The following is a 15,285-nucleotide window of genomic DNA, read 5'->3' on the forward strand; positions in this document are numbered from 1 at the left end:
ATAGTGTTAAATATTTTTACCCAGCTTTTTGAAATATGTTAATTTATAAATCTTGTAAAACTCAAATCAAGTACAACAAGTACATGTAAATTAGGGGATGAGTGTAAATCATAGATGACATAGTTTGGATTCAAAACTTTTTCTATTTTGGCATGCTTTTTAAATTCTAACAGAAACTCCAAGCAAGGCTAACAAAAATTAACAATAAATGACTAGGTTTGAGTTTCTATTGTTTGATTTTCTCAAAAAGGGGTAGATAGCTTCAAGAGGGCCATTGGGGACTAATAAATTGAGTAGGACCAGTCTAGCTGGGCCCAGTACCTGTTGCTGGTTGTCACATTTTTATTTGTATTAAAATTGTTCTAAAGTATTGTTTTGAAGTTCCGGTGTACATTTTATGAAATTTTGTAAATTTCAAATCAGTACTTTAAAAGAAAGTTTTTGTATTCTTTCTTATTTCTTTAGGTAATCGAGCCTTGCAGTTGTTACAAGGCTTACAAGCGTCTGGTGATGAAGGGCAGCAATTACAAGCAGTTATGGAGATGTGCCAGTTGCTAGTCATGGGAAATGAAGATACATTAACTGGCTTTCCTGTAAAACAAGTTGTCCCAGTATTAATAAATCTTTTATCCATGGAGCATAATTTTGACATGGTTAGTCAATTTTAGATTAATATTCTTTTCTTCAATTTATCCCTATGAGCATTTTACCTCATTCAAATGATTCATCTCTGCTGTGGGTAAATTAAGTTTATATTTAAGTGCTAGCTGGATTGTTATTTTTTCCAAATTATAAATGATGATGTGTTTCCTGTATTTTATTATAGAATATTACTTAGATCAATGATCTGAAATTAAAAATTACATATTTTTGTAATTAAAAGTTACAATTCCATTCTACGTTTTAAGAAAAAGGGAAGCTTGTTAATATTGAGTGCTAACTTGAGAATTTCTTTATAGCATAGGTATTTAATGTATTCATTTCTAGTTTGATATGTATCATTTTCCATTTCATGTGAAAGTTGTGTTTTCTGAAGCAGTTAACAAGTATCAATTCATATAATTGTCGTTATCACTTGCTATGTTGCTTTTTGCAAAAAAAAAAAGCCACTATTGTGGGAAGTCTCACAGTAGGAGTTGCTTATATAAGGCACATGCAGCTTTTTGCTTTTCTTTCTTTTTTGGGTGTTTATGTTTGTGCAATGATTTATCATGAAGCATATGTCATGAATTTTTTCATAATTTTATAGCAAAAATTTAAACCCTTAGCAACAGGCATATGTTCTCATATTAATCCATAGATTTCATTTTACTTTATAAAGGGTGTTTTTTTAGAGGTATAAAATTTTAAGTTGGCAACACTTTTTATATGTGTGTCATTTTGATAGCTGTCACTTGTTTTGTGTTCAGTTCGGTTTGCCATTTCATCATGAATAGACAACAAGGTGGTTCAACATGCCACACAGCGCGTGTCACAATTGATTTATTGAAAGAAACGTTCGGTGAACGAATAATTTTGCGTAATGGACCCGTGAATTAGCCTGCAAGATCATGTGATTTAACACTGTTGGACTACTTTTGTGGGGCTATGTGGAGTCTCTGGTCTGCACCGATAAGCCACAGACGATTGACGCCTTGGAAGAGAACATTCGCCACCTTATTACTGACATACGACCTCTATTGCTGCAAAAAGTGAGAAATTTGGACTTTTTAATTGGACTTTCTCTGAGCCAGGCGAGGTGGCCATATACCAGAAATCATATTTAAATAAAAATGGACGAGAATCATCTTTCGAATAAAGCAACATTCATGGCAATTAACAACATTTAACTATGTTTTATTTGAACCTAAAGTTCTCTACTTCTAAAAAGAACACCCTTTATAAATAATAATGCCCTTTTGAAGAAAAAGACAATTCCAAAAATGCTGCCATAGAATTAATTGGTGATTTTTTTAATGCAAGATATCAAATCAATTCTCTCCCTCCTCCCCTATTTTTAATATTGAAAACTATTCGTGAATTAACACTAAAGTTGAAGTGAAAGTTTGCATCTGACTGTATAAATGCAGTTTGTTTGATAAAAAAAAATTTTTTCCTTACATTTTCATACTTAATGCTCTTAATTTAATGTTGTATGTACATTGAAAAGATAACAGTGGAAAGATCATGAATAACAACTTTTTGATGCTAATTTTTTTATGCATGATTTAATTTATATACCTATCTTGTGCAAATACATATACTTTAAATATTATTGTTATTTTGAGATACTATGCTCTGTTCAAAAAATATAGACACAAGCGTAATCTCAGTTAAGATACATAAGGGGAAGATTTTTGTTTCATATGTGTATAATAATAAACAGTACATGAAACAGAAGTTAGTGTTAATTGATAAGAAAACACATGTGTTGAATTTATTCAGAAAACCAGAAAGAGACTGTCCCATATTTATGAATGATTTTTAATTTATAAATTATCATTAAGGTTGAGAAACGCAGGTACAAATGTTAATATGAAATTTTGTTTCCAATACCTCTAATTACTTCAAACACAGTTTTCCATCAAAAGTATCAAATTTTCCCATGTAGCACAGATGGATAAGGGATTGTTGGCCAGCAGTGGAGCTGAATGGTTGGTTTTTACTGTTAAAATCTGAAATTTTACTATTAAACATTACAAAGAGCAATGAAAACATCCAGAAAACTGTTAATTATACCTGTACCGTAAAAAGAGACAAGAAGGAAATTGTTGAAAAATGTGGCTGATTCCATAGCCCAACAAAGTTATTTTTGGTTAGTCCAACAAACTTCAAAAATAGTAGGGCCTTCTAAAATATCCTCAGTTGGGTCAAAGCTGGGCCATCATTGACTCATTGTTGCATTGCCAACCTACCCTTTCCCAACACTTCTGTGGGTTACCACGGTTGACCAACAAATCCTCACCCATCTCTGCTACATGGGTTGCATTACCTATGGAGGGAGTTAATAATGGTTTGTATCATGCTTACTCAATTGCTTCTTGAAGGTAATGGATTGAAGATTATTGACTCCCATTTTCATATAATTTTCGTGCTAGACTGTCCCGCACATTTTCCAGAGAATCCAAGTCAGGACTAAGAGATGGCCAGTCCATGACATTGATATACAGTCATCTCTCGCTACTTCACGCTTCGACTTTCGCAACTTCACTACATCGCGGTTTTTTCTGTTTTTTTTTTTTTTTTTCAAATATAGTAATTAGCCTTTTTTGTGTGCAAGTGTAAACTTTTTCCTGCAAAAGAATAACAGAGTATATCTTTTAAGTAAGCTAAGCTATTCTGAGGGGCTGTAGGTTGAGGGAGTGAAGGTATAAAATCGCCGAAGAAAGTACTATAGGGAATCGCTATCTCATTTTATCTGTTAAACACTAACTGGAAAGTAAAAATCACTACTATTACTAGAGGATAAACACATCTGTTCAATGGTGTTCAACAATGTACTAGCTTTTTAAGTTGTTTGCGTATGATGGGGGCACTTACGGTCACTAACTGGCAATTAATTCCCCATCGAACAAGTTAAGCTATTTTCGTAGATTAGTAGTGTGTAAGAACTGCATGTGTAGTTTATTTGCAAATAATAACAATGTGACAGCTATTTCGTCTAATGTATCTCCTTTAATCATATTTTATGCAATATATTCAGTAATAAAAATGTAATGGTGGTAAAGGGTGCTGTTTCATGTCTAGGGGGCTCTAACTATGTAACAAATTGTCATAAGTAAGTTTTATGCCCCCTAATTAGAAAAATATTGGGTTTATAAGTACATAATCCTACTTTGCGGAAATTCAGCTATCGCGGTAAAGTCTGGAACGAATTAACCTCGATAAACGAGGGTTGACTGTATTCAGTTTAACCTCATATGTGTTGAACCACCTTGTAGGTGTTTAGTAAGACACATGAGTTGGCGCTTTGTCTTACTGAAATGCACAGACTGTTCTTTCAAGTAAATTCTGCATTAGAATAAAATAGTCCTGTAATAATAATCACCAATAGTCGTGGGAGTTTATTTTAATGCTACAAATGGTCAAAATGTAAGTCTATAAAATCCAAAACACCCAAAGTTCCACTGTTTCTCATTACGAAATGTTGTTGACAACTTTTGACATTTTTTTGCCCATTTTCCATGCTGAGTTTTGTGGTGGTTTTGGATTTAATAGAGAAACATTTTTGTAGCAGGAAAATGAACTGCCACAGCTATTAACAGGTATTAGAGTGGGGATGCACTGATTAATTGGCCATTATATGATAATTTATAAACTAAATTTTGCCGATTAATTGTCAAAAAAAAAATGTTTTTCAAAGTATTTATTTTTTAAGTATACCTTCTTCAACTAGAAACTATGATGAATACATTTGTTAACAATAAATGATTTTTTGCAAGCAGTACTATAGAATGTAGTATGAAAGTACAGAGTAAAAAGAAAACAAAAAAATTAGGAAGTGCACGAAACTCAATGAAATACTAAGGAATGACGCTCACAGCTGATATTCATATCACACTAACACGAATAATAAAGTTCCAGGACTTTAAATTGGAATGCAAAATACATGTTTAAAAAAAACCCTCCCTTTTCTCCAACTACATATGAGGCAGTGAGAAGCAACGGAATGTAAGTGACAAAATTAAAAATTTGGAGATAACAAGTACAAATGGTAGATAGACCTCTCTTCTGTCTTGGGGCAAGAGATAGTACTAGTTGTCCTAGAAGATGCTACTGTACAGCATGATTCAGAAAAAAAAATAATGAAAGCCTACCTAGGATCTGAATAGTCCACTTGCTTCCCTTTGCTTCTCACTGCCTCATATTTGCAATAATAAAAGGAACTTTCAATCCACATCAAGTCGATATTTATCTCACCCTAAGCTACCCTCCCCCACTCTTTTCACATCACCTGCCTTGTAGCCACTTTTCATTTTTATGTTGTTAACATTATTTCTATGTATCTTTTGAAGGACAGAAATGTAACAAAAATAAATGTGTATATGATCCCACTGCAACCTTCCCTTAACTTTCTCCAACAAAAAAGAAAAAGCTTTCTAATGCTCTTGATTTAGTCTTAAAAGAAAATCAGGATCATATCCCAAGTTAACCCCAGCTTTTGTTGGGACAAGATTTTTTAATTTTTTTTCAGTTCTTTTGCTCCTTGTAAATACATATGATTGCATCATACATATTACAACTTACTCTTTAAATTATTAATTTTTGATTCAACAAAAAAATTATTAAATCTCATTTTATTAAAAAAAAATGTGTGCATATTTTATTATTATTGTTTACAACTTAAGGTTGAAGTGTTGTTTTTTAAATTTAGTTCTTGTATTTTTAATAAATAATATACACATAAAACGTTGTAACAGTTTTCACACATTGATACTTTCCCCCCTTTAGAATTATAATTTTTTATAAAGAATGAAAATCTTGGATTAAATGGCTAATAAATTTAAACTAAAAGTGCTCCTAAATTAGCCTTCTGACCACAGGCTGCCCCTTAATATTTTCAAATTTTCATGTCTGTTTAAACATTATGTAATTTTATTAACAATAATATGAAAAATTGCTGAAAGAAAATGGATGAAATTTTGAAATTATATTTGGAAAATTAGCAAAGAGGAGAAAATAAGTAGTCTCTCAGAAGTGAACAATTAACTATAGTAAAATCTGAATAACTCGAATATTCTTTTACCTCGAAGTTTTCATTGAGTCCCAAACTCTTGAGACTGTTGTGGAAACTTCATATTTCTTGAACTACCAGTAACTTGAACATTTTAGCGGTTCCCTTGGGACTTCGAGTTATTGAGAGTTGACTGTATTTCTAAACTCAATAGAAAAAAAAAGTGATGGAGAAATTGGTAGTATTAAAAATAATCATTATGATCATTACCTGGGGCTGCTAACTACTCCACTGATTATCAACTGTTGATTAATCAGTAATCTGCCAATTTGCTCATCAGCGCATCCCTATATTAAAGGACCATTTTATTCCAATATAGGATTTTACGGGGAAACCAAATTGTATTAGAAGGGCAACTGTATGTTTTGGCAAGATAAAGTGCCTACTTGTGTGTCTAACTCAACAAATATGTGGTTCATCATGAATTATATCAATGTTAAGGACTGGCCATCTCTTAGTCGAGACTTCAATCCAAAGGAAAACATGTGCAAACATCTAGCACAAATATTATATAAAAATGGGAGCCAACTTTTTTCGACCCAGGAATGTAAAGCATTGTTAGAGCTAGCATGTTATGAACCATTATGAACTCTTACCATAAGTAATACAAATCTTGATACTTTCCATTGAAATTCGTGTGTTTGAAGTAATTAAAGGTTATGGAAACACAATTTCATATTAACATTTGTAACTGCATTTTGCAACTATAATTTATACATTAAAAATTACCTTTTTATCTATTATTATGGGATATCCTATTTTCTATTTTTCTAAGGGAATTATACACATGTTTTTTCTAATAGATTAACCCTAACTTCTGTTTCACATACTGTTTGTTGTTATGCACATATGAAATAAAAATCCTCCCTTTCATATTTTTTCTGTGAATTGTATTTTATGCTTGTGTCAATATTTTTTGGGAGAGGGTTTATGTTGTACATGCAGTCTGAAATGCAAAAATATCTTTCTCTTTAAAAAAAAAATAAGCCTGTCTTCAAGTCTTAAATTGATATATAATTTACAATACATTTATTTTAGATGAATCATGCTTGTAGAGCCTTGACATACATGATGGAAGCTCTTCCAAGGTCTTCAGCTGTTGTTGTTGAGGCCATTCCTGTGTTTTTAGATAAACTTCAAGTTATTCAATGCATGGATGTTGCTGAGCAATCGCTAACAGCTTTAGAAATGTTATCTAGAAGACACAGTAAAGCTATTTTACATGCTGTAAGGGTTAATTTTATTAGTGTGAATTACATATGTAACTAGATATTTTAATTATAGCATTAATGCTAATATTGACCTCTAATGTTTCTCAACTTTCATACCAACTTTGGAAACGCTTACATTTTATGATTCTTCTATATTTTTATGATTTTTTGGAAATTTATCTGAAATTAAATCTTTTGCATGAGCATTACTTCAACTTTGAAAAATGCTTAGATTTATTTTCAAACTTTAAAAAATGAATCATAATAGTTTTATTTTCATGAAATTTTCAAAATTCTCATCTTTAATCCTAGAATCAACAATATTCCCCAAAACAGATGCGATTATAATTATGCAATAAATAATCTTGCTGTTTTAGTGAGGGACCTAACATTGTGAAGTCTTTTAATTTCTATTTCATTTTAGCAGTTAATTTCAATTTCTAAATAAAAAATGAGTACATTCCAATATTTATAATTTTGTGTTTTCTAGAGAGGTGTTGCTGCATGTCTGATGTACTTGGATTTTTTCTCCATTAATGCACAACGTGCTGCTCTTGCAATAACTGCAAACTGCTGCCAAAATTTACTGTCGGATGAATTTAATTTAGTTCAAGATTCATTGCCATTACTTAGTGGAAGACTTACTCATCAAGATAAAAAATCTGTTGAAAGTGTATGCTTAGCATTTTCAAGATTAGTAGATTGTTTCCAGTATGATCCAAAATTCATGACGGAAATTGCTGGTCATGGTCTGCTTTCTAATATACAACAACTGGTAAGATCAATTTTAGTGAAATTGCTTTGCTGACATTTGGTTTTTGTTATTTATTTTATTATATATATTCTCTTTATTGTTTAACTTTTTTTTCTTTCTAAAAAATATTTTAAAATCCTGCAGCTGAATCTCTCATATTGGAGTTAGATATACCTGTGCAAACATAATTACAGATCTCATAAATGTCAAGTTGCTGCAATGTTTTTAAAGATTTTATAAGTATCTTCTCTTGTTCATGTTTGTACCTTTATGAAATAATATTAATTCATATAATGGCTAAAAGTAAATGAGATTGTTTTCTGTCATCCAAAGCCAGAATTTAATTGGTTAATAGTACCTGGATAGATTTTAATAAATTTCCTACATATCATATATACCTGTAGTTTAAGCTATCTTGGTATACCTGGAGTGAAGTCAAGCTTTCTTAAAGTTTCCGAAAATTTCCCACTGTCTTCAAAAAATTTTACCTATGTTCTTTCCAATAAAACAAAAGCGCAAAAGCTTATTGGAGAAGCTTAATGTGATTTTACAGGTATTTCCTGTTGTGGAATACACTTTATTCCAGTTTCTAATTTTTCCTTGCTGAAAAGCGTTTGCCAAACTTGTTTTAAAAAAAAAGTATCAGTGAGACTTCTTGCAATAAAAATAGGCAGCTAAATGTGTAGGAACCCAAATAGGCGTTAGAAATGCTGAAAGAAAAACATCATAAATCCTTGCCATGTTTAAGTGAGTGTATCTGTTAATTACATAACATTGAATGAGTATTTGTCATTTTCCTGGTAATTCTTGACTTGTTGATCTTGGTGAATTCTGCCTTATACAGTGTGTGCATACAGATGTGCTGCTCCTGTGATGTTCTCCGATTCCCACGTCTAGTTATAACCACTTTGTTCAATACCACTTTGAAGTATGTGTGTTAAAGAAATGTGGCAATATTATACTAATATTCAAGTTGGATTGATTCACCCGAATGTCATGAGCTTTCACATTGTGAATTTATTATTGCAATGTGACGTCACTGCTTCAGAGATATGAAACTAGCATTCTGATTGATATTAATTCTTTTCATTTATTTTATCAATTTGCTTTGTCTAGGGTCTGCCTAGCCTACCCTGAATTTCTATTTTGTTTAAATAGTTGCATAGTTATTTGAATTGTAGGTTCTAACAGCTGTTAATGTTGTTTAATTTTGGAATATTATAGATAATGATTTTAATAAATTATTTTGACAAATTTCACTTTTTCCTTTCTCTAATGATGTATCATAAATCATTTAGTTGGTTTAAATAAGGTTCTTTTTTTTAGCTCTAACTGTCAATGTAAACTTTAATTTTCCAATTAGCAACAATTTTGTAGGAAAAATTGATTTTCAAAAAGCAAAATTACTTGCCACCTAGAGAGTCCATATTCATGAAATCATAGCAGTTGCTTTAAAATTTGTTGAGTAAACATGACAGATGTTTGATAATCAAAGGAAATTGTTTTGAAAAATAAGAGGACTACAAAAGTGACTACTGGACTGAAAGATGCCCTCTCAATCCATGTCACCACATAAGCTTTGCAAAATAAACTGCAAGCAAGATATTCTTAGGTGTGTAGCAACTCATTAGTCTCTCACCCAAGAATTAGATTTTAGACACAGAGCAAAATAGCAAAGAACACTTAGCAAAAAGAGAAAGAGCATTTAGAACACAGGGCAAAATTCCTTTGAGAATAAATGTCAAACTAGTAAAACCTGCACTATGGAACATTAGAAGGTGCTAATTTTTTTTCAATTGAGTCATGTCAACACTGATCTGGGCCATTTCTGGGCAAATATTTTGGTAAATGCCATCCTAAGCTTATGCGAGACTACTTGTAGTCTAAAGTGAAACACAGAATTATTCTCAAAATAAACTGGACCTATATTTAATTCTGTGGGGGGGATTACAAAAAAAAAAATCATTGCAAATGATTCTCCTACTCTATTAGTCAAAGCTTGTTTTTTCTTTTCTAGCCCATATATATATTTAAATTAAAATCTTCATTTTTATGTTATTCATTTATTATCTTTTCAAATGTTTCTGTTATCAAAGCATAATTTCATTGTCATGAGTATGTAATTGGGATCAATGCTAATAAGTTTTAATTTTCAGTTGGTTGTTTCACCTCCTGCAATTAGCTCTGGAACATTTGTTACTGTTATACGTATGTTAGCTGTTATGTGTGCTGCATGCCCTGAGCTTGCTGTGCTTTTGCTGAAACAAAGTAAGTAGAAAAAGAATCTATATTAATTTTTTTGATGGGCTTGTGTTATATTTACTGTGTTGTTAGAGAAAGCTTATGAAACTAAAAGGTAAATGAATTTTTGATTTGCCATAAAGTTAATAAATTATTTTGGAATACTAAAAGTTTTTATATCAACAAGCTTTTATTTTTCTGTTATAAATGCCTTTTATCAATATTTGGATTTTTATTGCAGATATATCAGACACGTTGCGATACTTATTGATGGGAACAGCTAGCACTTCCGATGATATTGAGGTAAGAATTTTTGTTTCTAAATTAAATATAGGTTCAATATTCCCTTTTCAAAGCATTTCTTTGGGACATTTTGATAAATTATGTTTCCATTTTTACTTTCTGTCACTCCTCTAATAATCATGTTTCTTTTAAAGTAAGTAGGGCACAACTCTTTTGTGCTCTCGAGACATGTTAGGAAAAACTTCCTAGATCTACAAATGTCTTTGAAAGTAGTGCATGTTTGAACACCAGCACGTTTTTCAGACATTATATTTAGATAAAACTAAGACTGAGCTTTTGGGCCAATTTTTGGCTGCAAACATGAAAGTGCTTCTATCAAAAAACCGTTTTGAGAGGTAACTGGTCAACCTTTCAGTCAAGTGGTGTTTGAGGAAGTGTTTCTCTTTAATTTGACTAAGACAATAAAGAGTCTTTTCTTGCTCTTTTCAAAGCAGGATTTCTCCTCTTTTTCTTTTTGCTACCATGCTAAGAGAGTTGATAGCTTGCTTCATTGTATGTGGGGGAATTTAACTATGGAGATGGTAATCTCCATTCAATTTATTATCTGTATGGTTGGCAGTAGTTTTTTTTTTCAAGTGATAGGAAAATTCATTCTTTTCATCTCTTAGTTTTTCGAAAGAGAAGATTCATCCTTTTACTCAGGGTCCCCTACTCTCACTGGAACTGAACAGAGCGAACTGGTGCAATGGACGGTAATGTTTCTCTTTCCCTTTACAGCAAGGGACAAATGAAGCAAATTTTTAGCCCTTGAAAGACTCTGATGGAAAAAAGAGTTTTGTTAAAAAAATATTGTGGGAAAAGGCAGGATAATTGGCACTCCATTGTGTTTTTATTGGATCCCTACAACCCCAGCTTATATCTTACTAACCTCAGCATAAGACCTTGACTGTTCTCTCGTTTGCACTCTGAGATGAATATTGTAAATGCGTTTAAGGAGAGAAGGATAGACTTAGTTTCCAGGTTAAAAGCCAGGGGTCTGGCCAGAGGATATTTGGGTCCGTTAACGGACCCTTCACAAAAATCCGATCAACCAAAACGGACCCTTCACAAAAATCCGATCAACCAAAACGGACCTTTCACAAAATCCCTATCAAACAAAACGGACCTATCACAAAATCCCGATCAAACAAAACGGACCCTTCACAAAATTCTGATAAACAAGATCGGATCTGTCACAAATTGTTTATTGAAAGAGCAAATTTGAAAGCAAAATAACGCATATTTCTGTGTATAAACCGATCATTTTTGGAACCTTTTTTTAAATTAAATTAAAGGGATCAGCTTATACAAAATCGGCTAATTTTGAAAAAAAAAAAAAAAAAAAAAGAAAAGAAAAAATCGGCACTCTTACGATGCTCCTGCAAGCGATAAATAATTGCTACTGCCAAATAAATATAATGGTTGTTTGTTTTATCACAGCTAATTAGCAGCGGTGTTGTTGTAAACTTTTCTGAAAAGGCATTGGTAAGCACTTTTCTCCGCTCATGATTTAATAAACAATAATAATATATATCTGCGAAATGAACTTAGAACTGCAAAGGGATAGTAAGGGTGAGGAAAAAATATGATCGCTTCAGATAGGGTTACGAACTTCAAAACTATCACCACTTAGCGTCTGGCGTTGAACCTTTACAATGACTTGATTAGAAAATATTTTCATCATTTTGTCGGCTTGTCAATATTTGCGTTTTTACGGTGTGGTGCGATGTTTAATTGTTATTTTGGGAGAAAATTATATGGATTTTGATTTTTCGATGCTAACAAGGATGATTAACTTTAAATAAACTCTTTTAATTACCATTTTTTTCTTCTTTAGATGTCTACATTTTGAAAAATGCAATCTTTTAACATCCGATATGAGAATCATATTTTGTTCTTTTTTCAAGCTAACTTCGCTTTATTAGGATTCAAATAAATGAAAAGTCTCTTTATCTCTGTTAGAACTCTCATTTCAAGTTTTTAAAGAAAATTCCATTTTCTGTTATGAGTCAAAAATTAAAATGCTGAATAGATGGTTTATTTTATTTTATTTTATTTTTTTTGGGGGGGGGGAGTCAACTGTGTCCACAGATATTAATGATATGTTATCATAGGACTCTTAAAATGCAATTTTAAAATAATTTTATCAAAAATATTTCTTTTACAAGCCGTTTTTATACTTTTGATGCCTTCACTTTGAGAATTGCGAACTCTTTGCATCCGCTATGGGAATCCGATTTTTCGAATTTTTGATGATTATTACGCTTTGTTAAGAGGTAAACAATTGAAATATCTTTTTATTTTTGTTAAAATCACGGAATTTATAAGTTTTAAACGAAATTCTGTGCTTTTTAAGAGTGTCTTGGGTCAAAAAGTTGAATGCTGAACCCTATTCTGAATTTTGTTTTATTTATTTATATTTTTGTTACAATTATTTTAAATATTGTACAGAAATATATCTAGTATAAAATTTAACATAATGCAGAATGGTAGATAAATATTGATACTTGAAAGAGCGATGCCCCCCCCGCCAAATATCAGAAAAAAAATCCAGAATGATTTTCTCGCCATAGAAGAGGAAAACACTCAACTTTAAGTTTAATTGATGCAGTTTGTGCCATCTCTAAATTCTAAAATTTCGTTTTAACATTTTTTTTTTGCGAAATTTTTTGATTTTTCACAAAATTAATTCTTTTTTCACAAAATTATTTGATTTTTCACAAAAAACGGACCATGTGAAAAATCCTGGACAGACCCCTGAAAGCTTGATAACTTAAATTTAAGGTTTGCTTTTTGATGATGTAGTTGTAACTAACCTTATGGTTAAACATTCTTGTACAATGCAAACTTGCTAGCAACATTCTATAGATTGTTTGTTTTCTTAAGCATCTTAAATTCATCCATTTTCTGTTCTTCTACTCTGTTTCTAAACTAATTTATTATTTTCAGCTCATTCCCAGAAGCCCACAAGAATTATTTGAAATTACATCATTAATAGGGTGAGAAATTTTATTTACATTCAATAACGTCCATTAAACTTTTTGTTTTGCTGATAGATTTTTTCTTTAAATTTTTCGTGGTAAGTTTAAAAATTGTGTTCATTTTACTATGACAATTCAAAAAATGTTTTTCTGTTCTGAAAACATGTATTTATAATCATTTAAAACTTTAAGCTTAGTTTTTTAGTTTTCGTTGTCTTAGTTTTATTTTAAAACAAATGGGTAAATTTTTGCTTATAACTTGACATGTAATTTTTTGCCTATAACTTGATGTTTGATTTCTTGCTTATAACTTTAGATATAAAGTTGAAAAAAAAAACTGTCAACTTGCATTCTGCTTTGACTCTTCACTGCATACTGTAAAATTTGATGTATAGTTTATTTTCCATGTGTTATTTACCTAAGTATCTATTTTCCAGTGAACTCTGTTTATACAAAATACCCACATTTGTGTTTAATGCTATTGCAATATGTATATAGTGTTTGAATGTAAAAAAAAAGTTAAACATCTGAACTCTTTTTACTAATTTTTAATATTGTAGACTTAAAATAAAAAATCAGGAATCACAAATGTTATACAACATCATGCACTTTTCTTGCAATACTTGATTTAAATATCTACCCCTTTTAAGCTAAAATATAATTTCTGACTCTAAAAATAAGAACAGTTGTGGTCAATTCAAAAAGTAAGAATGTTAAGTTTGGCTTTAAAATGGAGAAGGAAGATAATTGATAGTGGAAACCGGCATGAATGATAACAAGAATTAAAGTGGGAATTAAATAGCAGTGCTATTTCACAAGTAATTAAAGCCATTGCATTAACAACCCTGTTTAAAAATAACATTGATTTTGAATTGTCATCTGAATTGTACAAATTATAGATTTTTTAGGCTAAGAAATTCTGCACTTATGAATGATAGCTCATTTTTTTTGTGTAATAGCTCTTTCATTCATTTCTGGTTCTTATTCCTTTTGTTTTGTCTCCCTTTCATTATGTAGCTGCTTCCAATTAAAGGATAGATATATAGCTTATCCCCTGTGTCATTTTTTAAATTTTTTTTTAAATCTTTTAATGTGAATCTAACTGAAAATGTGGAACTTCTTTCTTCTGCAGTAGATGTAACTGATGCACTTAAAATGTGCTAAGCTACTTTAATTGTTCCTCACAACACCACTTTTCCATCATACTAGTAAGGTCATGCTCTCTTAATTTCCCACAATTTTATGATGAACAATCCTATATTGTCTTTAGATGAACACTGTCTATTCAAACGCTTCTGAGCTTCATTAACAAAGGGTAAACCATCAAGTAGGTTGGATTGTTTCAGACTATTTCCTTGCATCATTGGATTTAAAATCTGCAAGGTGAAGTGAACCAGCAACATTTTTTTAGACTGCAAGTGAGTCAGTCTATTCACAAGTTATTTTTTACTAATTTCGTCAAATTTTTCAATAAAAGATAGTATGAACTGTATGCTATATATGTATCTATCCATTTTACATGTTTTATTTCATACCTGGATGAAAATTTATCATTTATTCATCTTTTACTTTTTTTTCTTTTTCAAAATATCCAGTTTTTGGGTACCTATAGTAAATGCTTAAAACATATTTACTTACCCTCTGGGTACTTACCTGATCCACGTCTCTGTTTACAACTTTAAATTATTTTTTTAATACTTTGTATCAAATATGGTACTTTAGAAAAAATACGAATGTGTACACTTTTCAAATTTGAACTTTTTTTTTGTAAATTAATCACTAAGAAATATATTCAGAATCTATTTTTATTTATTTATTTTTGAAAAAGTGTTTGAACCTTTGCATCAATATACATTCAGTAAGCAAACTTGAATTAAAACCTTAGAGCAGGAATTAGTAAATAGAGGGAGCAAATGAATGAAAAATTTGCAGTTACTGCCCTTTATCTGCACACGGCAGTATTGATTTGGAACTTGTAATACTGTTATTCACTAAACTGTTCATTACTAAACACTTTGCAATTAGTCTTAAGTCAAGGAAATATTCTAGAAGTATTTTTTTAGTATAGTTTTTAAATTCAGAATGTATTTGGAAAAATACATG

The 15,285-nt window shown here is 31.0% G+C and overlaps 1 protein-coding gene across 6 annotated transcripts in view; it reads left to right on the forward strand.

The window, feature by feature from the left end:
- The window catches only part of LOC129218440 (E3 ubiquitin-protein ligase TRIP12-like), a 246,296-nt gene that overhangs the window by 101,851 nt on the left and 129,160 nt on the right, over positions 1-15,285 (forward strand). For all 6 annotated transcript variants that reach the window (XM_054852706.1, XM_054852710.1, XM_054852708.1 and 3 more), the window contains 6 exons: positions 466-653; positions 6,752-6,940; positions 7,415-7,699; positions 9,835-9,946; positions 10,161-10,222; positions 13,151-13,200. In XM_054852706.1, the coding sequence (XP_054708681.1) occupies positions 466-653; positions 6,752-6,940; positions 7,415-7,699; positions 9,835-9,946; positions 10,161-10,222; positions 13,151-13,200 (886 nt within the window). The remainder of the gene's footprint in view (positions 1-465; positions 654-6,751; positions 6,941-7,414; positions 7,700-9,834; positions 9,947-10,160; positions 10,223-13,150; positions 13,201-15,285) is intronic.

This window comes from Uloborus diversus, chromosome 3 (genome assembly GCF_026930045.1).
Source record: "Uloborus diversus isolate 005 chromosome 3, Udiv.v.3.1, whole genome shotgun sequence".
Taxonomy (NCBI): domain Eukaryota; kingdom Metazoa; phylum Arthropoda; class Arachnida; order Araneae; family Uloboridae; genus Uloborus; species Uloborus diversus.